The sequence below is a fragment of the Eptesicus fuscus genome, chromosome 20 (genome assembly GCF_027574615.1).
Source record: "Eptesicus fuscus isolate TK198812 chromosome 20, DD_ASM_mEF_20220401, whole genome shotgun sequence".
Lineage (NCBI taxonomy): Eukaryota > Metazoa > Chordata > Mammalia > Chiroptera > Vespertilionidae > Eptesicus > Eptesicus fuscus.
This window is the reverse complement of record NC_072492.1, coordinates 10,925,983-10,950,148: the sequence shown is the minus strand read 5'-3', so window position 1 is coordinate 10,950,148 and position 24,166 is coordinate 10,925,983. Positions and strand designations below refer to the sequence as shown.

Below are 24,166 nucleotides of genomic sequence, written 5' to 3'. Positions count from 1 at the left end.
CCCCGCCTGTAGGTCACTTAGGGTCTAGAATCCACGTTTAAGAAGTTGCTCTAACTCAGTCTTCTATCCCCACCACCCCTTTTGTTTCTTCTGTGTATGTGAGTTGCATTTTCTTCAACTAAATTTTAAGCTCTGGGAGGGCAAGGATGGTGCTCTGAGCTTCTTGGAAGCTGTGGTGTGGCTGGTGGTACAGAAGGTTGCAGTATGTGTGTTTGTGAATGTGGTTTATATTGGGGGTTTTTGTTTGTAAAAAATATATTTTTTATTGATTTCAGAGAGGAAGGGAGAGGGAGAGATAGAAATATCAATGATGAGTGAGAATCATTGATTGGCTGCCTCCTGCACGCCCCTCACTGGAGATCGAGCCCACAACCCGGGCTTGTACCCTGACCAGAATCAAACCGTGACCTCCTGGTTCATAGGTCAATGCTCAACCACTGAGCCACGCTGGCCAGGCTATGTTGGGGTTTTTAAGGAGAATAGAGCAAAGGGTTGCAGTGGGAATTTCTGGTGGGGAATGGTTGACATCACAAACTAGAATTTCAGTGAGAATGAAAAAATGGAGCTTCCTATGGGGCTCCATGGGAAATCACAAACATGGGCACCCCATTCCCCAGGAAGAGTTTCCGGATCTGTAGACAGGCTGGGAGAAATGTTGCAGGGTGGTTTGAAGGCTGGCTAGGATGGACTCAGACAGCTAAGTGGGGGGTAGGAAAAAGGATGCAGTATGAATGGGAGTGAAAATTAGGCAGCAGAAGTGAGGTCTGGAAGGTAGCAGGGCATGTGAAGTCCTGAAGGGAGTTCTGTGGGCACCAGGTCCCAGGTACCCCTGAGTCCCACAGGGAATTGAAGCATTCAGCGTACTGGGTCTTCCGTTTGCTTCCCCCAACTGCCATCAGAAACTTAGGCATCAGCTCCCTTCAACCCCAGGGGCTGGTGGTGGTGGGGAGATTGAGCAGCCTCAGGGGGCAGCAGCTGGTGAGTGGGGAGGAATCTGTGTGCTCAGCAAACAGCAGCCTCAGTGCCCAGTGGCTGCCTCCTCCCTCATCAATCAGCCCCAGCCAAATGTCCTTGCATTCCCACCACCCCAAGGGGACTGGGGCTGGGCCAGGGTCCCCAGGGGAGTGAGATGGGGATGGGTCGGGGGAGTTGGGGGGTGGTGCTTGGCTTCCCATCTCTGGGCCTCTATTCTCTCCTCTCCTGGAAGCTCTCAGCTCTTCATGTCATGGAATGACTCTGTCCTGGCTCCTACCATCATGAGGGCATCAGCTACAAATCACCTGTGGGGGTCTGCTGGGAGGGGAAAAAGGGGAAGAGGGATGAGTCAGGGATGAAGAGGAATCTGCTCTGGTTCTCACGGACCAGCCCAGGGCACAGTCAGCAGGGAGGCTGTTGGCACAGAGGCCGTGTCCCCCTCTAGCTAGCCTCTGCATCCCTGACAGATGCTCTGGACAGCAGGCTGTGATCTCCACCCCCAAATGTCCTCTCTTCCCACCTCTCCTAACCCCCAGCCCTGCTTCCCATCAAGATCCAGAGGTCTGGCCCCCAGCTCACCTCAAATCTGTTGCTCCCCTTTGGGGACTGGGGCCTCCAGACCTTAGCCTGGGGCTCACTCTCCCCCTCCTTAGCCCTTGCTCCCCTCAGGGACCCAGGCGTCCTGCCCACTCCCCTCACCATAACAACCATTCTTTTGGAGTTGCTTAAGACTTTAATATCATTTCATTGTCAGCTAGTTCAGAGAAGGTTGGGGGCACAAAGAGACTGGGGTGGGCAAAAGAGGGCCAAGGTAGGGGGGAAGCAAGGGAAGGGCTCCCCTCTCTCCGTGGAGATGGCTCTGAGAAATCAAATATTGACAGTGAGAGAACAGAACTTATTAAAGCTGGGACAGGGGTGTGTGTGGGGAGCTGTGGGAATGGCCGGATGCCTGGGTTCTGAGGGTAATGAAGGTTCTGGGAGGAGGGACAAGCCTGAGGCTGGGAGGATGCAGTAAGACTAAGAGTCCTACTGGTACAACTCTCCTACCCGCCCCCCCCCCCTTTTTTTTAAGATGATCTGAGTCTGGCTACCAAGTCTGTTTCTCAGCTGTCCCCTAGGGGCCCTGGGGAGACCCCATCACAGCTGTGGTTGGCCCCACTCCATCCCTTCCCCCTACCTCCACCTCTGTTGATGAGCTTCAACAGCGTTTAATCGGATTGAGCAGTAATTAGCAAAGTGAAATGTTTGATTACCTATTTAGCATAATGTAGGGGGCTGAGATCCTTAGGCACAGCCAAGGTTGGAGTCAGAAAAGAATTGGGGTCTACACAACGTTCCTTACCCTGGGGGAGCCCTGAGCCCTGCCTGTAAGAGTCCCTGCCCTAGGCCTCCCCTCACATCTTCACTTCTTTGGAACTTCTCCCTGGGGGATCTGACCAATTATGCTTCCACTCTCTGCCACCCACTGCCTATCTGATTAGAGGAACTCCCACTTAGCCTTGCTTGCTGTGCAGCTGGTTTTGGGGTGTGGCAGGACCCCTCTCTCTTTCAATCCTTGCTCTCAGTAACAGGAGTTTGGGCTGGGCAGGAGGCCACAAATCAGAGCCCAAAGATAATGGTGGTGGTGGTGGGTGCCAAGGGCAGGGTCTGTCAATTCTGGAAATAAAGATAGGGTAGGTAGGTGGAATGGTGAGGTCAGAGTTGAGTCTGAGTGTGGGTTAACTCACTGGCTCTTCAGGAGTATCAGAGACTGCCACTCCTCTCAGTGCCAGACTGGCATAATGAGACCTGTCAGGTGTGAACACCCCCAGGAACACCCACCTCAGCTCCCCTTTCCTCATCCAGCAAAGAAAATGTCATCAATTTAGCTCCTCATGGAAATGCAATCAGTGGGCTTACTGCTGGCTTTGTCTTAATTAGGCACTATTGATGGAAGCAGGTGGGGTGCCTTCCCATCCCCCAGGATGGCTTCCTCCCATATCTCCCAGGTCTCCCTGAAGCGTCTTCTGGCCTCAGGTACAACAGCCTTCCAGGCGCCTTTCCCTGCGGCCCCGGCGGCCCGCAGCGCCCCCTAGCAGCGGTTGAGGGCTGCCCCTCTCTCACACCCCTCGCCTCTCGCTTCCCTAGGACGCCACCTTTGTTCTTATGGAGATCTTAGCGCCTCCCCGGCGTGGTCACCTTCCCCAGGAGTCCCCGCCTCCCGTTACTCCCAAAGTGAGCGATGCTTTCCAAAGCCAATCCTCAGATTCCAAAAATTCCAGTTCCATTCTTCCCTCCCTTTCCCCGCCCCGCGGTGCCGGCTGATCCTAGACCCCAGTCCGAATTAAGAAGGGGGAATGAGCTGGAGGGCAGGGGTGCTCCAGCCCCGGTTTTTCCTCCGCACCCAGCTGCAGCCACGGCTGCCTCGAAATCCTGGAGCGCCTTCTAAAGGGCTAATGAGCCTCGCAGGCGGGACCCCGGGCGCCACCTGCTGGACTCACTCGGGCCCTTAAGACCCGAGCGGGGGCGGACGCTTGGGTTCTCCCTTTTCAGTGTCCCGCAGGAGGGTAGCTCATTGTTCCACAGTCCTTTGAGCTCCGTCCTCAGCCCAAGCCCCACGCACCCTCCAGCCTGCCAGACTTAGTGGCTTCCCTCGCCCCCAGCCCTCTTGCCCTGAGGGCCGGCAGGAGAGACTCCCGCCGAGCCGGGCAGCGGAGCGGGTCTTCACTGCGCCTGCGCCGAGGACGCCCGCTCTGCGGTCAGGCACCGCTGCCGCTCGCCCCTCCCTGCCCAGGGTTTCCATGGCGACGCGTGCACGCGCGGGTCTGAGAGGGCCAAGCGGGGCAACTTCTTAGCTGAAGTGGCCCTTCCGTCGGCCTAGGGAGGAGAGGGTCGGCGCCGTGAGGTGTGTGTCCGGGGCAGAGGGGAGGAGAAAAAGAATGCTGGGCTGATTTGGGAGTTGCGGGGAGCGGGGCAGGGGTGAGGGGTAGGAAGGGCAGTTGCAGGGAGGGAGGGAGCGGCAGTTGTGGGGGGAGAGGGGGGAAGGGGCAGTTGGCGCTGAGATGAAGAAGCGGGGACAGTTGCGGTAGTGGTCTGAGGAAGCTATCGAGAGAGGAAATTTGCCCACTGGTGGGCAGTGTGAGGAGAGGGCCGGTCCCCTATAGGATTTAATGAGTAAAACAGCTCCTCCTGGGGCCTGCCCTGTGGGACATGGGGTGAACCCAAGGGAGGGTGCTGGCAGCCTTGGCAGCCAGATGCTCCGGAGGCTCCGGCTGGAGCAGGGAAGCACAGCCCGGCGCTTCTCTGGAGACCAGCGGAGGGAGCCGGGCTGCTGTAGTTGGTTTTGTTGACGTGTTGGCCTAATGGAACGTTTCTCCTTGGAGCAAAGTACAGGTGCTTCAGGTCTGAAACTCCTCACCGGTGATGAGTGCCTGTGACGGCCGGTGGGGACGAGGAAGGAAAGCCACAGGTGGCTGTCAGGAGATGGCTGAGCGGACAGGGCCTGCCCCGCGAATCAGACAGTGCCCTTGGGGTCCTGACCGCCTGCCAGAGATGCCCCTGCTTCCAGCCAGCCTGTGTCCTGAGGAGGGCACCAATGTGGCCTTCCTCGTCCCTCATTCCCTCCCCCATACACAATGAGAAATTCAGTGGTGGTGACTTGTCCCCTTCCTTCTCCCAGTCTGTCCTCAGGGAGTCAAATGACCTTGGTTTTCATGACCAGTGAGCACAGTTACTCAGCCAGATATGCTGAGGCCTTTTCCGTACACGCAAATCAGGGTTCCTACCCCTCAGGAGTTGAAAGCTAATGAGACGTTGTAAATACGGTTTTTCTTTGTTTAAGGAAGTTGCAGATTTTAGTTTGAGCAGGAGTATTTTCCCATTTCCCCCTCCCCCCTTCCCAGGGGTAACTTGGGCGGAAAGGAGTTACACAGGAAAATCGTATTGGCTTGCTTCATTGATTTGATACAGTGACAAAGGGTGGGGAGCCTGGGGACAGTCTTCCCTTCCCTGGGTCTTCTCTCACGCAGCCATGTCTCTGAGGGACAGAGTGGTCGAGGGTGTGTGTAACCACACCTCAGCTTGGTGTACCTTTTCCTGATTATCTCACGTTCTCATACTTCTGGGCAGGGTGGGGAGTTCCTAAACCCTCATTAATGGGGTGTCTGTTGGGCCACCATCTTTGACTTCCATATTCTTTTTTTAAAAAATATATTTTATTGATTTTTTACAGAGAGGAAGGGAGAGGGATAGAGTTAGAAACATCGATGAGAGAGAAACATCGATCAGCTGCCTCCTGCACACCTCCCCTACTGGGGATGTGCCCGCAACCAAGGTACATGCCCTTGACCGGAATCGAACCTGGGACCCTTGAGTCAGCAGGCCGATGCTCTATCCACTGAGCCAAACCAGTTTCAGCTGACTTCCATATTCTTAATGCCTGGAGGGATCACATTGATTTTTAAGCCAATGCTCTGAAGAAAGTGGGGTACCCCAGGGGGAGGAGTGAGGACTGCAAGGCCCTGGTGGACTCCCAGTTTCCTGTGTGTCTGCAGGTTTTGGCGACGTGATGTCCAGCAAAGCTGAGAAGAAGCGGAAGGTGGGTGGCAGGAGGAATGCCCGCAAGCGAGCTGCTCAGGCTGCTCTGGCCACAGAGCCCGGGGAGGCCGCCCAGCCTGACAGTGAGCCGGGGCCGGAGCAGGAGCTGGGCCCGGAGCCAGAGCCAGAGCCTGAGCCAGAGCCGGAGCCGGAGCCCGAGCCGGAGCCGGAGCCACAGCCGAAGCCAGAGCCGAAGCATCTCAAGGAGAAGTCTGGTGGGTACATGCTGCCAGGGGATTGGAGGGAGAATATTAATATTCAGGAGGGTCTTAGGGCTGGGAACAAGCAGGTTCTATTGTTTTTGGGGAAGAAGCAGGGGGGTTAGTAGAATCTCAGGCCTGCCGATCGGTCCCTTTTTGTGTATTTTCCTCCTGCAGAGCCTTATGCTTCTTCTTTCTGCCTTAAAAATGTCCCCCAGTGTACCAGGAGCTCACCAGCCAATCCTTTATTTTAGCCTCTTCCTCCTTATTCAAGTGTTCATGGTTGCTCCTACCCCACTGGAGAGGGTTTAATCTCTTCCTTTTTCCCATTTTCACCCTGGGTGGCAAAACAAATAATGTTTTTCTCCCATTAAGCCCATCACCATGGAGACAGTCTGCTTTGCCACCCTTTGAATCCTAAGCCTGACTGATGCTTTCCCCATCTGTTTGAGGCTCTTGTATCTCCACCCTCGTTTCGGCAGGGCCTTGGCTGACTAAGGAGGTTCAGGTTCAGGGCCACAGGAAAAGAAGCCTGAGGTCTAGACTGAGAGAGAAAGGAGTTTAAAGAGGCTGCCTCCTGTGCTTTGATCTGAGGGGTTCTTTCCCTGTAAAATGAGCTGGGACCCATAGGGTGGGAAGGATTTTGGTAGCTGTTGCTGTCACTGGGCTGTTCCTAGGGCACAGGCCATTGTAGATCTGACTGTGAGCTAAGAATAGTCCTTTCCTTTTACCTGGGGCTTCCTTTAAAAAAAATATATATATTTTTAAAAATATCTTTATTGATTTCAGAAAGGAAGGGAGAGGGAGAGAGAGAGACAGAAACATCAATGATGAGAGAGAATCATTGATAGGCTGCTTCCTGCATGCCCCCCACTGGGGATGGAGCCCACAACCGGGGCATGTGTCCTGACCAGGAATTGAACCGTGACCTCCTGGTTCATAGGTCGACATTCAACCACTGAGCCATGCCAGCCAGGCTATCTGGGGCTTCTTTACACTGCTAGCAGCCTCTCAAGACGGAGAGAAATAGAATTCCTTTTCATATTAAAGGTTGATAGATTAAGGGTGAGCAAGGAGAAAGGGCCATAGGGCCTGGCCCTAGGATCCAGAGATTAGAAATGTGCAAAACTTTTTTCTTCTGAGGTTTCTTGAAAGCAGTTTGAAATGGGACTGGCTCCTAGAAGCTGGGTACCAGGAGTAGGCGGGGGGAGGAGAGAAAGCAGTGATGTTCAATTTGGAGAATCCTCCGGGATAGGAAGAGAAAGAGCTTCTAAATGAAAGCACTGACCACCAGACCCAAAGATCTCTGACCACCTTGGCTGTAGGCCTTTTTAGAGTTTGATGTGCAGTTTTCCAGCTGATGCATAACCCTGATGGAGGTTCAGAGAAGACTTGGGTCTCCATGGTAGCCCTGAGATGAACATTAATCCCCGTAATCTTTAGAGACAGAGGGGTGTGAATGTTTGTGTCCCTCTAAAACTCATATGCTGAAACCCCAATGCCCAGTGTGATGGTGCTGGTGGGTGGGCCTTTGGGAGGTGCCTGAATGACGAGGGTGGGACTGTTACGAATGAGATTAGTGCCTTATAAAAGTGGCTCCAGAGAGCTCCCTTGCCTCCTTCCACTCTGTGAAGACACAATGAGAAGTCTGTGTCTGGGAAGAGGGCCCTTCCTCGGTCATGCTAGCACCCTGAGCTAAGACTTCCCTCCTCCAGACTGAGAAACAAATTTCTGCTGTTTATAAGCCACCCGGCCTGTGGTATTTTGCTGTACAAGCTAAGACAGGGCTGAAAACACTTCTTGGAAAAGGATGGTGAGCAAACACCCTTTTGAGATGTGTATTGATATCCTTTGCATTTTTTAAAATATATATTTTATTGACTTTTTACAGAGAGGAAGGGAGAGGGTTAGAGAGTTAGAAACATCAATGAGAGAAACATCGATCAGCTGCCTCCTGCATGCCCCCCACTGGGGATGTGCCCGTAACCAAGGTACATGCCCTTGACTGGAATCAAACCTGGGACCCCTCAGTCCGCAGGCCGACGCTCTATCCACTGAGCCAAACCAGTTAGGGCATCCTTTGCATTCTTAAGTGCTCCTCATTAAGAAAAGAAGTAGTACAAACCCGGCTGGTGTGGCTCAGTGGTTGAGCATCGACTTACGAACCAGGAGGTCACCGGTTTGATTCTGGGTCAAGGTACATGCCCGGGTTTCGGGCTCTATCCTCAGTGGGGGGTGTGTAGGAGGCAGCAGATCCATCAATGATTCTTTCTCATCATTGATGTTTCCATTCCTCTCTCCCTCCCTCTCCCTCTCCCTTCCTCTCTCTGAAATCAATAAAAACATTTTTTTTTTAAAGAAAGAAGTAGTACAGGTTCCTAATCTATAATTTTTAAATATCTGTAATTTTAAAAAGCCCCAAGAACTAAAAGTTTTCCCCCCAAAGTTTGGCATCCAAACTTGTTTGGTGGTAAAACATAACCTAAACTGACATGACATATTTACTAGTCCATTTAAACCACGTGGTATAAATTTTCACATGTTTTACTGAAGAAATACTACTGATATTAAAAATTTGATTGTGCAGTGCTGTTCCAGAGCCTGCTAGAGGGTGGGGGTATTACATATATTATTATATTACAATTCTAAATTATGAAATATGCTTGACCTCAAGGGTTTTGGATAAGGGATTGTTGACCCGTATTTCAGAAAAAGTATAGAGAATAATATAATAACACTCATGTAACCATCACCCAATGTAAGAATAAATAGTGATAGCAACAAGGAAATCCCTGTGCTTTCCCACCCCAAGCCCTTCTCTCTTTTTCCAGAGATCACTACTATCCTGAGTTGGTGTTTTTTTTTTTTTATTTTTAAATATATTCTATTGATTTTTTACAGAGAGGAAGGGAGAGGGATAGAGAGTAAGAAACATCGATGAGAGAGAAACATCGATCAGCTGCCTCCTGCACACTCCCTACTGGGTATGTGCCCGCAACCAAGGTACATGTTCTTGACCAGAATCGAACCTGGGACCCTTGAGTCCACAGGTCGATGCTCTATCCACTGAGCCAAACTGGTTAGGGCCTGAGTTGGTGTTTTTGAAAATTTTGTATCCATGAACATCATATACTAGTATTGTATTGCATGATTTAGATTTTATATAAATTGTATTATAGAAGACAAAACTAGTTGACTCTTTAAAAAATTTTAAAAATATTTTTATTGATTTCAGAGAGGAAGGGAGAGGGAGAGAGAGATAGAAACATCAATGATGAGAGAGAATCATTGATCAGCTGCTTCCTGCATGCCCCACACTGGGGATCGAGCCCAAAACCCAGTCATGTGCCCTGACCAGGAATCAAACCATGACTTCCTGGTTCATAGATCCTACGCTCAACCACTGAGCCATGCTGGCCGGGCAAAACCAGTTTATTCTTAGGATTGTCCCAGTCTCCCTCCCCTGGCCTAGTTCCTGTCTGAAATCTTGAATGCCCTCATTTTTCTCAAAGGGCGGTGGATTTCTTGGTCACCTATCCCATCTACCAAAAAGTTCCTGGAATCATCTACTCCATCCCTTTTCATGATTTCTGTCCTTGGCCTCTGTGTCTCACTCCCCTCTTAGTTTTTCTTTCTGGAAGTTGGAGTGTTGTGTTTCCCAAAGTCTTATGGTTCCATCTCGTTGTTCCTTCCTCCTTTCAGCCATGGGAGATGGGAAACCCACCAATTTTACCCCAGGCTCCTGTTTAAGCAACAGATCAGGAGGTACACCTGGGTCAGGAGAGATCAGGAGAGAAACACCCTCCTGGGTTTTGAGGGGTTCCAGGGTGAGTGTGGCAGAAATGAGTACCCAGCAGCCTGGTTGTTTGGAGAGGGGCCGATTTCTGTGGAATCCAACTTCCCTACGTGAGAAGAGGATTGGGAGAAGAATGGAAGGCCAGAAGCTGAATGCCTAGAATATCCACTTAGTACTGACTGCACTTATTCCCCTCCCTCCCCTGACCCCCTCCAGCCCCAGTCAGCTTTTTAAAAGAAAAGTCACTTGGTATAAGTTGAGATATAATTCACTTACTATGAAATTCACTCCTTTGAAGTATTCAACAATTTCTGGTATATTCACAAAGCTGTGCAACCCTCACCGCTATATAATTTCTGAGCATTTTCATCCCACCCCCAATAAGCCGCTTTAAGCCTGAGAAATTGGTACCAGATGACCCCGACATCTTTACTTCTAAGTTGCATCAGACCCTAGCCTTTTAGTAGTCACTCCCTATTTCCCTTTCCCCCTCAGATACTGGTAACCACTAATTACCTTCTGTCTCTGTGGATTTGCCTGTGCTGGACATTTCATATCAATGGAGTTATACAATGTGTGGTCTGTTTTGACTGGCTTCTTTCACTTGGCCTAGTGTTTTCAGGGCTCATCCACGGTGTAGAACTGTAGCAGAACTTCATTCTTTTTTTTATGGTTGAGTGATATTTCACCACAATTTGTTTTTTATTCATTCACCTTTTGGTGGACACTTGGGTTGTTTCTGCCTTTGGCTACTGTGAATAGTGCTGCTATGAACATTGGCATGCAAATGTCTACTTGAGTACCAGCTTCCAATTCTCTTGGGTATATACCTAGAAGTGAAATTGCTGGGTCGTATGGTGACTGTTTAACTTTTTAAGGAGTGCTTTCATTTTTGAATCTTTATTCTTCCCAGAGTCAGTGTTGGAGAAACCTGAAGTACAGAAAGAAGAATTACAGGAACTTGAGGTGGATGTGGTAAGTTTAGGTTTTCCTTGAGACAAATATTTCTCTCCAACAAATGGTGACTCAAAAGATTAGTTGTAGCATGGTGTCTAAGGAATTCTCTTCAGTCTGTCCATTCCTTCTATATCCTCTACTGGTAACCTACTCACCACAGATCCAGTTCACTAAGTAAAGGCCAAAGTTATCCTTGCCACCATCCCTCCGGAAGAAGAGGGTTTTAAGTGAGAAACAGGTCTCTTAGCTGTCCCTTCCTGTCTCCCCACCTTGGGTAAAAGGTCGACAAGCTTTATCAATTGTATGGGTGAACTTCGGAATAAATTGAACAAGCTGGGCAGATATTGTCCTTATTGGATACTAATGTCTTTTTTTTTTTTTAATCCTCACCTGAGGATATGTTTTTATTGATTTTTTAGAAAGAGAGGAAGGAGAGAGAGAGAGAGAGAGAGAGAGAGAGAGATCAATATCAATTGGTTGCTTCCCCTACATGCCATGACCAGGCAAACCAGCAACCTAGGTATGTGCCCTGCTGTATGGGATGACGCTCCAACCAACTGAACCACCTGGCCAAGGCTAATTGGTAATTGGATACTAATTTCTAAGACATTCTCTTTTTTCCTTTCTTTCAGTTTTCTCCTTTGGCAAAATAATTTACAGAAGCCACTTCAAGCACTCTTAGAAATTGACACTAAGTAATCCCTACTTCTTTATTTCCAAGTTGTATCAGAGCCTAGCTATAGATACTTGGGTTAGAAGAATGGAGTGGTGACCTTGAAATTTTTTGTAAATGAGAGAAAAGTAATAACTACTCATTAAAAAAAAACATTGGAAGGTACAGAAAAGTAAAACAAAGAAAGGAAAAAGAAAAGTCATATTATGATAGCCTAAACACACTCAGTGTTTATACTTTGGTACGTGTCTTTTCTTTCCGTGTATAGGTTTGTGAGTTTAAAAAAACACACAAATGATCCTAGCCCTAGCTGGTTTGGCTCAATGGGTAGAGTGTTGACCCACTATTTGAAAGGGCCTGGGTTCGATTCCGGTCAAGGGCACGTGCCCAGGTTGCGGGCTCAATCTCAAGTGTGGGGAATGCAGGAGGCAGCCGATCAATGATTCTCTCATCATTGATGTTTCTATCTCTCTCTCTCTCTCTCTCCCCCTTCCTCTCTGAAATCAATAAAAATATATTAAAAACAAAAAAATCAAAAAACGATCCTAACTGGCTCTGGCTGGTGTTTCTCAATGGTTAGAGTGTCAGCCTGTGCACTGAAGGGTTCAGTTCCTGGTCAAGGGTTGCAGATTGGATCCCCAGCCCCAGTCAGGGCATGTGTGGGAAGCAACCGACCAATGTGTCTCTCACATCGATGTTTCTCTCTCTTTCTTTCTCTCCTTCTCTCTCTCCCCCCTCCTTTTCACTCTCTTTAAAAAAAAAAAATCAATGGAGCTTAGCCAGTGTGGCTCAGTGGTTGAGCATTGACCTATGAACCAGGAGGTCACAGTTTGATTCCCAGTTAGGGTGCATGCCCAGGTTGCAGGCTCAATCCCCAGTGAGAGGTGTGCAGGAGGCAGCCGATCAATGATTCTCTCTCATCATTGATTTTTGTTTGTTTGTTTTGTTGTTGTTAATCCTCACCCGAAGATATTTTTTCATTGATTTTTAGGAAGAGTGGAAGAGAAAGGGAAAGCCAGAGAGAAACATTGATGTGAGAGAAACACATTGATTGGTTGCCTCCTGCACGAGCCCCAACCACGGCCCAGGCTGGGGAACAGTCTGCAACCAAGGTACGTGCCCTGACTGGAATTGAACCCAGGACCCTTTTGTCCACAGGCTGACTCTCTGTCCACTGAGCCAAACCAGTTAAGGCTCATCATTGATGTTTCTGTCTCTTTCTCTCCCTCTCCCTTCCTCTCTGAAATCAATAAAAACATATATTAAAAAATCAATGGGAAAATATCCTTGGATGAGAATTAACAACAAAAAATAAAATAATCCTAACTGTACCATATATTATACTTTATTAAGCTTTTTCACAAAACATTTTATCATTTTTCAAGTTATCTATATATATATAAAAGCCTAATATACAAATTGTCCCCACGGGAGTTTGACCAGGATACCGATTGCTTGCTATGACGTGTACTGACCACCAGGGGGTGGTGCAGAATGAAGGAAGGCCCCGGCCGGTAGCTGGAAGGCTCCAATCGGCCCTGATCACAGGCCAGGCCTAGGGACCCTACCCATGCACGTATTTTATGCACTGGGCCTCTAGTTATAATATACTTTAAAATGTTTTTATTAATTTCAGAGAGGAAGGGAGAGGGAGAGGGAGAGAGAAATATCAATGATGAGAGAGAATCATTGATCGGCTGCCTCCTGCATGCCCCCTACTGGGGACCAAGCCTGAAACCCTGGTATGTGCCCTGACCAGGAATCCGACTGTGACCTCCTGGTTCATAGGTCAACACTCAACCACTGAGTCACACCAGCCTGGCTATAATACACTTTTTTGTAAGCACCGTTTTATTATTTTTATTTTTATTTATTTTTATTTATTTATTTATTTATTTTTACAGAGAGGAAGAGAGAGGGATAGAAAGTTAGAAACATCGATGAGAGAGAAACATCGATCAGCTGCCTCTTGCACACCCCCTACTGGGATGTGCCCGCAACCAAGGTACATGCCCTTGACAGGAATCGAACCTGGGACCCTTGAGTCCACAGGCCGACGCTCTATCCACTCAGCCAAACCGGTTTCGGCTATTTTTATTTTTTAAAATGGCAGTATAGTTCTTGATTAGATGTATGTGCCATAGTTAAATCATAACTCTTGGACATTTTGCCATTTCTAATTTTTTTGCTTTCATAATAATACTGTGATGAATATTATAAGTAAAACTAGCACACTTTGAAATACTTAATATTTCCTTTAGATTCCAATGTATGGAGTGACTGAATCAAAGAGTAAAGAACATTTTTTTTTAAAAAATATATTTTGCCAAGACCGGTTTGGCTCAGTGGATAGAGCGTCGGCCTACGGACTCAAGGGTCCCAGGTTCGATTCCGGTCAAGGATGTACCTTGGTTGCGGGCACATCCCCAGTAGGCAGCTGATCAATGATGATGTTTCTCTCTCATTGAGTTTCTAACTCTCTATCCCTTTCTCTTCCTCTCTGTAAAAAATAAATAAAATATATTTAAAAAAAAAATAAATATTTTTATTGATTTCAGAGAGGATAGGAACATCAATGATGAGAGAGAATCATGATTGGCTGCCTCCTGCATGCCCCCTACTGAGGATGGAGCCCACAACCTGGGTATGTGCCCTTGACCGGAATTGAGCCCTGGACTCTGCAGTCTGCAGGCTACTGGTCTATCCACTGAGCAAAACCGGCCAGGGTAGAACATTTCTAATAATCCTATATAATAAAAGCCTAATATGCTAAGTGTTCGGTTGACCAGTTGGCTGTTCAACCAATCAAAGTATAATATGCTAATGATATGCTAAGGCCATTCAACTGCTCACTATGACGTGCACTGACCACCAGGTGGCAGACAGTCGACTAGTTGACCAATCACTATGATGTGCACTGACCACCAGGGGGTAGATGCTCCAACCAGTAGGTTAGCTTGCTGCTGGGGTTCGGCCGATCGGGACTGAGTGAGACAGGCTGGACATACCCTCGAGTCCTCCCGTGGTCTCTCCCTGGCTGGCCAACCTCCCACATCCCTCCCAGGCCCCAATCGTGCACCAGTGGGGTCCCTCTGCCTGGCCTGCAGGATCGGGTCAAAACCGGCTCTCCAACATCCCCAAGGGGTCCCAGATTGCGAAAGAGCACAGGCCAGGCTGAGGGACCCCACTGGTGCACGGATTCGTGCACTGGGCCTCTAGTTTAATACATAATGCCAAGCTGTTTTCCAAATGCATTGCACCTTTTGTCCTCACATTAGCAACAAACCCTTTCCAGGCCTGAGTGTTATCAATTTAGCAAGGATTTTAAAAAATGATAGGCAGTAAATGATATATCTTTGCTATTTTTATTTGTATTTCTTTGATTTCAACTGAAATTGAACATTTCATATGTATTTTTTTTTTATGGCATGTCATGCCAGTTTATATCCCTTTGTCCATTTATTTATCAGGGTCTTAGTGTTTTTCTCACTGGTTCATCTGTGTCTTAACCATTTAACTGCCACGATATTTTGAATTTAATTAAGAAAGGTCTGCTGCTTGTGTCTATAGACATTTATGGCATACAAGTGATTAATATAGGGAAGATTTTAGGCCACTGTCTAAGTTTTCTTGACTTGGAAACTTTATAATAATTATTATTGTGTTTAAAAATATTTTTATTGATTTCAGAGAAGAAGGAAGAGGGAGAGAGAGATAGAAACATCAATGATGAGAGAGAATCATTGATCAGCTGTCTCCTGCTTGCCCCCTACTGGGGATCGAGCCCGCAACCTGGGCATGTGACCTTTATGGGATCGAACCTGGGACCTTTCAGTCTGCAGGTGGATGCTCCATCCACTGGGCCAAACCAGCTAGGGCTGACCTGGAAACTTTAAATAAAAGAGATTCCTTCTCATATTCCAGGAATATGGGAGAAGGACAGGGTGGCTTCTCAAGTTCACTCAACAATATCTTTATATCTTTGTGTCCTTAATTTATTTAGTAAAGTTCTACAGATTAATTTTTTTCTAGTCATCAATTACAGTTTCCTTTCCATCTAATTGATTTGTTCTTTGGTGTTTTCCAGTCTTTTATCCTCACTGCTATGCCAATTAACTTTTACCCAGTATTTCATACTTATTTCGGTATTTTGAGGAGGCTGCTGCATCATGAAGAAATTGCTCTTGCACCCTTATTCCTTTTCCAGCTTGTCATCTCCATACTTCTAATTGGTTGATTTAGGCTAATGTCCTACATGTTCCCTTAATTTAGTTTGACTTTGAGGTTGAGAGTTACTCACTAATGCATTTTTACAACCACAGGCATAAATGAAATAGCTTGGGAAGAAAAGATCGATCTCAAGGAAGGATAACCTTCTTTGAAATGAAACTAAGAAAAACCCTTGGTTTTTCTTTACAATCCATTCTATCTTTACTTATAGAGGCAAGAGAATCTTACTGTCTTATTTCATCAAAAGCGTGAAACCTATCATTCAGTTCATCCTCAGCTTTCTCTTCACTATTCTGGTCCTGTCTGACTTCTCTCATTTTCTGTGTCCTCACATGTGATTGTGGATGGGAGAAATGACTCATCTGAACAGTTATATCTTTTTTGGCTCTCTGTTTTCCTTCTTTAGAAGCCCCTTTTCCAGTCTCGGATTGTGCTGACAGGACTGGCGGATGCCAAATGGACAGTGGAGCATGATGCCATTCTGGAACACTTTGCCCAGGACCCGGCAGAGCCCATCCTTACCGTCTTCATTGATCCTTATTTGGGGCTGAAGCTAGAAACGGGCGTGCCTATACAGGTGGGTACTCCGCTTCCTCAGATTCCAAGGTGGTCTTCCAGGGAGCTGAGGGTTCCGCGTATCTCTGTCATCTGTGCCCAAGTTCTGTTGCCACAGAGAGGAATGAAGCAGGCTTTTGCTTTTGATGATCTCGTGGTCTAGTGGGAAAGACAGACATATAAGAAGTATTTACAACAGATTATGATGCATGAGCAAAACTTTATAGGAGCTTTATGGGAGCAACTAATGTGGCCAGTGGAATGCTGGCAAGGCTTGGTGATGGAGGTGATAATTTGAGTTGGGGATGCAGAGTAAGTAGTATTTCATGGAGGCTGGGTAAGAGCTGTGTAAGTAAAGACCACTTTATGTGCAAAGAAAAGAGGAGTTGTGGGAAATGATACTGAAGTTGGGGTCAGCTTGTGAAGGCCCTTGTATGTATGCAAAGAATTTGGCTTCTATCCCAGAGGGACATATCGAAGGCGTCCATGGATTAGATATATAAGTATTTCAACAAGGTGGGGGATACATTAGTGAAGGGTAAATCACGGGTAGGGAGACAGTTAAAAGACATATAGTAAAATGTTAGTGGTAGAATCTGGGTGGTAGGTGTACAGGTCATTATTATAAAATTCTTTTAACTTTGTTATATGCTTGAAAATTTTTTAAATATAATGTTGGAAAAGAAAAAGGCGATTGCTTTGCTGTTATTGCCAGTACACATACAAAAATAACAATGATAATGAAGATGAGCATGATCCTGTACAATGACACAATTTGTGAAACATATTAAATGTAAACATAGGCTCTTGATTTTCCTTATATATTGGCAATAATCAGCTACAAAACATGATGAAAAAATATTTTATTCACAAAAGAGACAAAAATTTGCAAAATATATGTAGGATTTATATGAAAGAAAACACCTTTGCTGCAGGCCATGAAAGAAGATTTGGATATGGTGAGGTATATCCTGTTTCTGAGTGGAAATTTTAATATTATATTAAGATCATTCCATCTAAAAATGTACTATTTTAATGCAATCCAATCAAAGTGCCACAGTCCTTAGATACCTTGTATAAAGGATTTAAAAATATATCTAGAAAAATGCATGAATAGAACAAAGAAAATGATGAAGGAAAGTATTGGAGGAGACTTGTGAAAATAAAAATCTTTTATTAAGCTACAGTAATTAAAAACAGTTGTGCCGAAGCCGGTTTGGCTCAGTGGATAGAGCGTCGGCCTGCGGACTCGAGGGTCCCAGGTTCGATTCCGGTCGGGGGCATGTACCTTGGTTGTGGGCACATCCCCAGTGGGGTGTGTGCAGGTGGCAGCTGATCAATGTTTCTCTCTCATCGATGTTTCTAACTCTCTATCCCTCTCTCTTCCTCTCTGTAAAAAATCAATAAAATATATTTAAAAAAAAAAAAAAACAGTTGTACTGGGGCAGGGATATATATTATATAAGCTACAGTAAAGAAACATAGAAAGTACAGAATCATATATGTAAGCGTTTTCTACAAAAATGGCATTTAAAATCTGTGGGGAAGGATGAATTATTCAATGAATGGAATTGGGAAACATGAAAAACAACATTTTTCCATTAAAAGGTTTACTTAACTGCCCTGTTAGTGGCTCAGAGGTTGAGCGTTGACCCACGAACCAGGAAGTCACTGGTTCAATTCCTTGTCAGGGCACATGCCTAGGTTGCGGGCTCTATCCCTAATAGAGGGCGTGTAGGAGGCAGCTGATCAATGATTCTCTCTCATCATTGATATTTCTATCTCTCTCCCTCCCTTTCTCTGAAATCAATAAAAAAATTAAAAAAGATCACCTTAGCTGAAGGGAGGGGGAAATGTGGAAATATTGGCCAAATAGGACAAGGTTTCTGACACCAAAAACAAAAGGACATAAAAGCAAAAATAAACAAGTGGAACTACATCAAACTGAAAAGCTTCTGCACAGTAAAGAAAAACAACAATATGAAAAGAAAACCTAAGGTAGGAGAAAATATTTGCAAATCATGAAGAACTCATATAACTCAATAGCAAAATGACAATCTAAGATATGGGCAGAAGAATTGAAAATATGTTTTTCCAAAGAAGGCAAACAAATGGCCAACAGGTACATGAAAAGATGCTCAACATCACTAATCATTAGGAAATGAATATCAAAACCACCATCACCTCACACCTTTTAGAAAGGATATAATAAAAAAAGACAAGAAATAACAAATGTGCATGAGGATGTGAAAAAAGGAACCCTTATGCATTGTCGTTGGGAATGTAAATTGGTATAGCCACTATGGAAAATAGTATGGAATTTTCTCAAAAATTTTAAAATAGAACTACCATATGATCCAGCAGTTCCTCTTTTGGGTATATATCTGAAGGAAATGAAATCAGTATCTCAAAGTGATATTGAAATCCTCATGTTTATTGTAGCATCCTATATTATAAAGAGGTAATATGCAAATTGACCATTATGCCCTTTCACAAAATGCCTGCCCCCATGTGGACGCAAGATGGCTGCCACAAGATGGCTGATGGGAGGGCAGTTGTTGACGATCAGGCCAGCAGGGGAGGGCAGTTAGGGGTGACCAGGCCAGCAGAGGAGGGCAGTTGGGGGCAACCGGGCCTGCAGGGGAGGGAGGGCAGTTGGGGGGGGGGACCAGGCCTGCAGGGGAGAGCAGTTGGGGCAACCAGGCCTGCAGGGGAGGGCAGTTAGGGGCGACCAGGCTGGCAGGGGAGGGCAGTTGGGAGCAATCGGGTCATCAGGGGAGCAGTTATGCGTCGATCAGGCTGGCAGGGGGGTGGTTAGGGGGTGATCAGGCTGGCAGGCAGAAGCAGTTAGGGGCAATCTGACAGGCAGGCAGGTGAGTGGTTGGGAGCCAGCAGTCCTGGATTGTGAGAGGGATGTCTGACTGCCAGTTTAGGCCGGATCCCATAGGATCTGGCAGTCAAACATCCCCCGAGGGGTCCCAGATTGGAGAGGGTGCAGGCTGGGCTGAGGGACACCCCCCCCCCAGTGCACGAATTTCGTGCACCAGGCCTGTAGTTATTTATAATAGCTAAGACATGGAGACAGCCTAAGCGAACACTGATGGATGCTATATATACTAGTATACTAGAGGCCCAGTGCACAAAATTTGTGCACTTGTGTGTGTGTGGGGTCCCTCAGCCCGGCCTGTGCCCTATCACAGTCTGGGAGCCCTTGGGGGATGTCCAGCTGCCGTGGAGGTGGGAGAGGCTCCCACTGCTGCTGCTGTGCTCGCCAGCCATGAGCCTGGCTTCTGGCTGAGCAGTGCTCCCCCTGTGGGAGCTCACTGACCACCAGGGGCAGCTCCTGCATTGAGCATCTGCCCCCTGGCGGTCAGTGCGTGTCATAGCGACCAGTTGTTCAGCTGTTTGGTTGATTTGCATATTAGCCTTGGGGATTCATACAAGCATACACACACTGGAATATTATTCAGCAATGAGAAAGAAGGAAAATTGTGCCATTTGCAACAATATGGATGGGCCTGAAGGGCATTATGCTAAGTGAAATAAGTCAGACAAAGACAAATATTATATAATCTCTTAAATGTGGAACCTAGGGGGAAAAAAACCCTAACTCATTGAAACAAATTACAGATTGGTAGTTGCCAGAGTCAGGAGGCGGGGGGAATGGGGAAAATGGGTGAAAATGGTCAATAGTTTAAATTTCCAAGTATAAGATAAATAAGTTTTGGGGATATAATGTATAGCATGGTGACTATAATTAATAATACCGTATTGTATATTTGAAAGGTAAGCAAATAGATCTTAAAAGTTCTCATAATAAGAAAATTTGTAACTGTGAGATGATGGATGTTAACTAAACTTATGGTAGTCATTTTGCAATAAATTTATATATTAAATCATTATGTTATACACTTAAGCTAATGTTATAGGTCAATTATATCAAAATAAAACTGGGGTGAGGGTACAGAGTTTCAAGATCTAGTATACAGCATGGTAACTATGACTAATAATACTGTATCGTGTACTTGAATTTTGCTAAGAAAGCAAATATTTTCTTTTAATTTTTATTTTATTTTTAGAGAAAGAGATCAAAACATTGATTTGTTGTTCCACTTATTCATGCATTCATTGGTTGATTCTTGTATGTGCTCTGACCCGGGATCAAACCTGCAACCTTGACGTATTAGGGATAACGCTCTAACCAACTGAGCTACCTGGCCAGGGCTAAGAGGGCAAATCTTAAGTGTTCTAACCAAAAAAAAAAAAAAAAAGAAGGTAATCATGTGAGATGATGGACATGTTAATTAGCTTGATTGTGGTGATCATTTCACAATGTGTAGACATATCAAAACATCAAGTTGCATACCTCAAATGCATACAATTTTTATTTATCAAATATGTCTCAGTATAGCTGAAAAAATATATTTAGCATGTTGAAATACATTCTAAATAGGTCACAGACTTAATTACGTTTTCCTGGGTTAAGATGGCCAATTGAAACGTCCTTAAAATTTATTACCATTGAATACTTGATAAATTGAGCAAAAAGTAAAATCAGAAAAGAAAAAAAACCTACAGAAAAAAGAAAAAACCACCCAAAGAATCCTCCTAAAAAAACAAAAATAATGTCATCAACAAAAACTTAGTTCATTAAGAAATAAACCAAATAAAGAACTCAGGAATAGAGAATCTATGAACATTCAGTACATTTAAATAAAGAACTAATACTAAATAAGCATGGGAATTATGGTTATGCTATAGAATGTGAATGTTATCAACTTGGACAAGGTGAGAAGAATCTATAACAAAAATGGCAAAGTGGTGAGAAAAAGAGGGAGTATGAGAAAGTCAATGTTCTTATCTTCAAAGCGTAAGTCAATAGAAGTTAAAATAGAAAGATAGTGAGAAAACTAAACTATTTTTTATAATCTCTCATAACCTTAGTAATAGGTCTTTTATGAAGAAATCTCTCTCACAGGTAAAGAAAGACTTATCTAAAGATGATCAGTTCCTTTATTATATTCACATTATTAAATTAAATTTAAGCTCTGACTGGTTTGGCTCAGTGGATAGAGCGTCGGCCTGCGGACTGAAGGGTCCCAGGTTCGATTCCGGTCAAGGGCATGTACCTTGGTTGCGGGCACATCCCCAGTGGGGGGGTGTGCAGGAGGCAGCTGATCGATGTTTCTAACTGTCTATCCCTCTCCCTTCCTCTCTGTAAAAAAATCAATAAAAATATATTTAGAAAAAAAAGAAAGAAAAAAAATTAAATTTAATACCTTTAAAAGTAACATGATCCTATTTTGAAATAACTATTTTATTTTTCTATGTTATATACCAGTGGTCGGCAAACTCATTAGTCAACAGAGCCAAATACCAACAGTACAACGATTGAAATTTCTTTTGAGAGCCAAATTTTTTAAAGTTAAACTATATAGGTAGATACATTGTTATTAACTTAATTAGGGTACTCCTAAGCTGGCCTTTGCTAAAAACTCAAGGGGTCAAAGAGCCGCATGTGGCTCTTGAGCTGCAGTTTGCCGACCACTGTTATATACCAATAGGAAGATGTTTGGAATACTGTTTGTTCCCAGTGTTAACAGCATTGTCTGCTTTTCCTATATCTGGTGGAATTTCAGATGACATTTTAATTTTAAGCATTGTTTAACTTTATGCATTATTTCACTTATTTATAATTAACAAATTATTTAACAAAAATAATAATAGTTAAGCTTTGCCCTAACTGGTTTGGCTCAGTGGATAGAGCATCTGCCTTCGGACTGAAGGGTCCTAGGTTCAATTCTGGTCAAGGGCATGTACCTTGGTTGCGGGCACGTCCCCAGTGGGGGGTGTGCAGGAGGCAGCTGATTGATGTTTCTAACTCTCTATCCCTTACCCTTCCTCTCTGTGAAATATCAATAAAATATATATTTTTAAAAAATAGTAGTTAAGCTTTTAAAAAAATAGACACAGAACCTTGGCTGGTGTTGCTCAGTGGTTGAAGTCTTGGTCCTCGCACCGAAGGGTTGAAGGGTTGCAGGTTCGTTCCTCGGCCCCCAGTCCTGGCATGTGTGGGAGGCAAACAATCAATGTGTCTCTCTCACATCGGCATTTTCTCTCTCTCTCTCTCTTTTCCAACCCCCTCCCTTCCACTCTCTAAAAATCAATAGAAAAATATCTTCTGGTGAAGATTAAAAAATAAATAAACAGCAACTTTATTGCTTAAAAAAAAAGACACAAAATGTCAAACTTTAACTCTGGGTAGTGGGAATATGGGTAATTATTAATTTCTCATTTATGCTTTATTTTCAGTTTTACAACTTAAATTATGCCTGGCCTAGTAGCTCAGTTGGTCAGAGTGTCATCCCCATACACCAAGGTTGCGGGTTTGATCTCTGGTCAGGACACATACAGGAAGCAACCAATGAATGCATAAATAAGTGGAACAACAAATTGATGCTTTTCTCTCCTTTCCTCTCTCTCTCTCTTTCTCTCTCAAATCAGTTAAAATTAAAAAATATTAAATTATGAGAGTAGTTACAAAAATACTGAAGGGGGGGAAAAAGGTGAATCTGATCTTCAGGTGGGAATGAGCTTTCTAAGCATGTAGAAGTCAGAAACTTTAAAAGTTTTGACTACATGAAAGTTATAAATTTCTAAATGCAAACAACAAAAAAGACTCATCATAAACAAAATTGAAGGATAAGTGAAAAATTGTCAGAGAAGTATATGTAATGGAAATGGAAAATCCTAGACAATTGTCTATTTCTTCCAGTCTTTTTCCTTTCTGCTTTTCCTATATCTGAAAGAGCTTTATTCTATTCTATTCTTTTCATTCCATCCATCCATCTGTCCATCTGTCCAACATTTATTGAGCAACTAATATGAACTAGTCACTGTGGTAGGTTCTGGAGCCCAGTTGGACATACTATACAGTCCCTATCCTCAAATGCTCTCTGCATTTCCTCCCTACATCTCTGGGTGTGGACTCTATTATGTCCCTAAAAATATAATGTAAGTGTCATGAGCACCTCATGACACTTACATTTAGAGAAGGGCCAGAATATGCTAAGGGAATATTACTAAGAACTCAACCAGGCTTTCATGACCGGAACCTCAGATTCCTTTGGGTAACAGGCTGGGCCTGGTGACTGAAGTCTGCTCTTTCACTGTCTTTCATGCAGACCCAGAACCAGATTGTGTACTTCATTCGCCAAGCACCGGTTCCCATCACTCCACAGAACTTTGAGACGACTGTGCAGTTTGGGACAGTGCGGGGTGCCTACATCCCAGCCCTGCTTCGCCTCCTCAGTGGTGTCTATGCCCCTCAGATCTTTACAAACACCAGCTGGCCTGAGAGCATTCGAAATCATTTTGCTTCTCATCTGCACAGGTTCTTGGCCTGCCTGACAGGTGAGCAGAAAGGCTTGAGTGCCTAGTGCCCCACCAACAGTAGAGCTGATGAGGCAGGTCAGAGAGTCATCCTGAGCACCTATGTTGCTTGGCACAGAATAGGTACTCGGTATGTGTTTGTTGAATGAGTGAAACCGGGTACAGAATGTGTCTTCCAATCCATATACAGATTTCTGCTGTAGAATGGTTAGCCAGACCTGCTCAAACTTACAGTTGGAAATTTCCAAGAGTACATGTGGGGTAGGGGGAAATGTAGATGCTGTGGGGGCAGAGAGGGTGTGCAAATATAGAAGAGAGTGTTGAGGGCCTGGATCTTTGACTTTGTTTTATGACAATCTCTTATTATACCTCAGTGAAGTTTTCTTCTTGCCTTCTGTTATTTTTTCCTCAAGATACATATCAGTTTCTTCTGCCTGCTCTCCTGAAATGCATGTACTTCTTGGGCCCCAGATCATCAAACAGGATTGGAACTGGGTGACATAAACTCTCTGCTGTTTGTGAAGTTCTGTGGTCTTATCCTTTCCGTAGATACTCGGTACAAACTGGAGGGACACACTGTTCTCTACATCCCCGCGGAGGCCATGAACATGAAGCCCGAGGTGGTGTTTAGGGACAAAGAGCTGGTGCAGCGGCTAGAGAGTGAGTGGCTGGCATTGCCAGTGTGTTGGGGACCCGAGAGGGAGGAAAAGGGGCAGTCCAGGTGGTGAGAAAGGAGTTGGGTGTGGAGGGCTGTGCAGGGGCAGCGGGAGGACATCACTGGGAGCGGTGTGAAGCAGTGAAGAGATTTCGTAT

The 24,166-nt window shown here is 45.3% G+C and overlaps 1 protein-coding gene across 1 annotated transcript in view; it reads left to right on the top strand.

The window, feature by feature from the left end:
* The first annotated feature begins 5,521 nt into the window (after positions 1-5,521).
* Positions 5,522-24,166, top strand: part of DNAH2 (dynein axonemal heavy chain 2) — a 105,292-nt gene continuing 86,647 nt past the window's right edge. Inside the window, exons 1-6 of the mRNA XM_054709352.1 lie at positions 5,522-5,551; positions 5,729-5,765; positions 10,460-10,521; positions 15,813-15,983; positions 23,146-23,374; positions 23,903-24,013. Of these exons, the coding sequence (XP_054565327.1) occupies positions 5,522-5,551; positions 5,729-5,765; positions 10,460-10,521; positions 15,813-15,983; positions 23,146-23,374; positions 23,903-24,013 (640 nt within the window). The remainder of the gene's footprint in view (positions 5,552-5,728; positions 5,766-10,459; positions 10,522-15,812; positions 15,984-23,145; positions 23,375-23,902; positions 24,014-24,166) is intronic.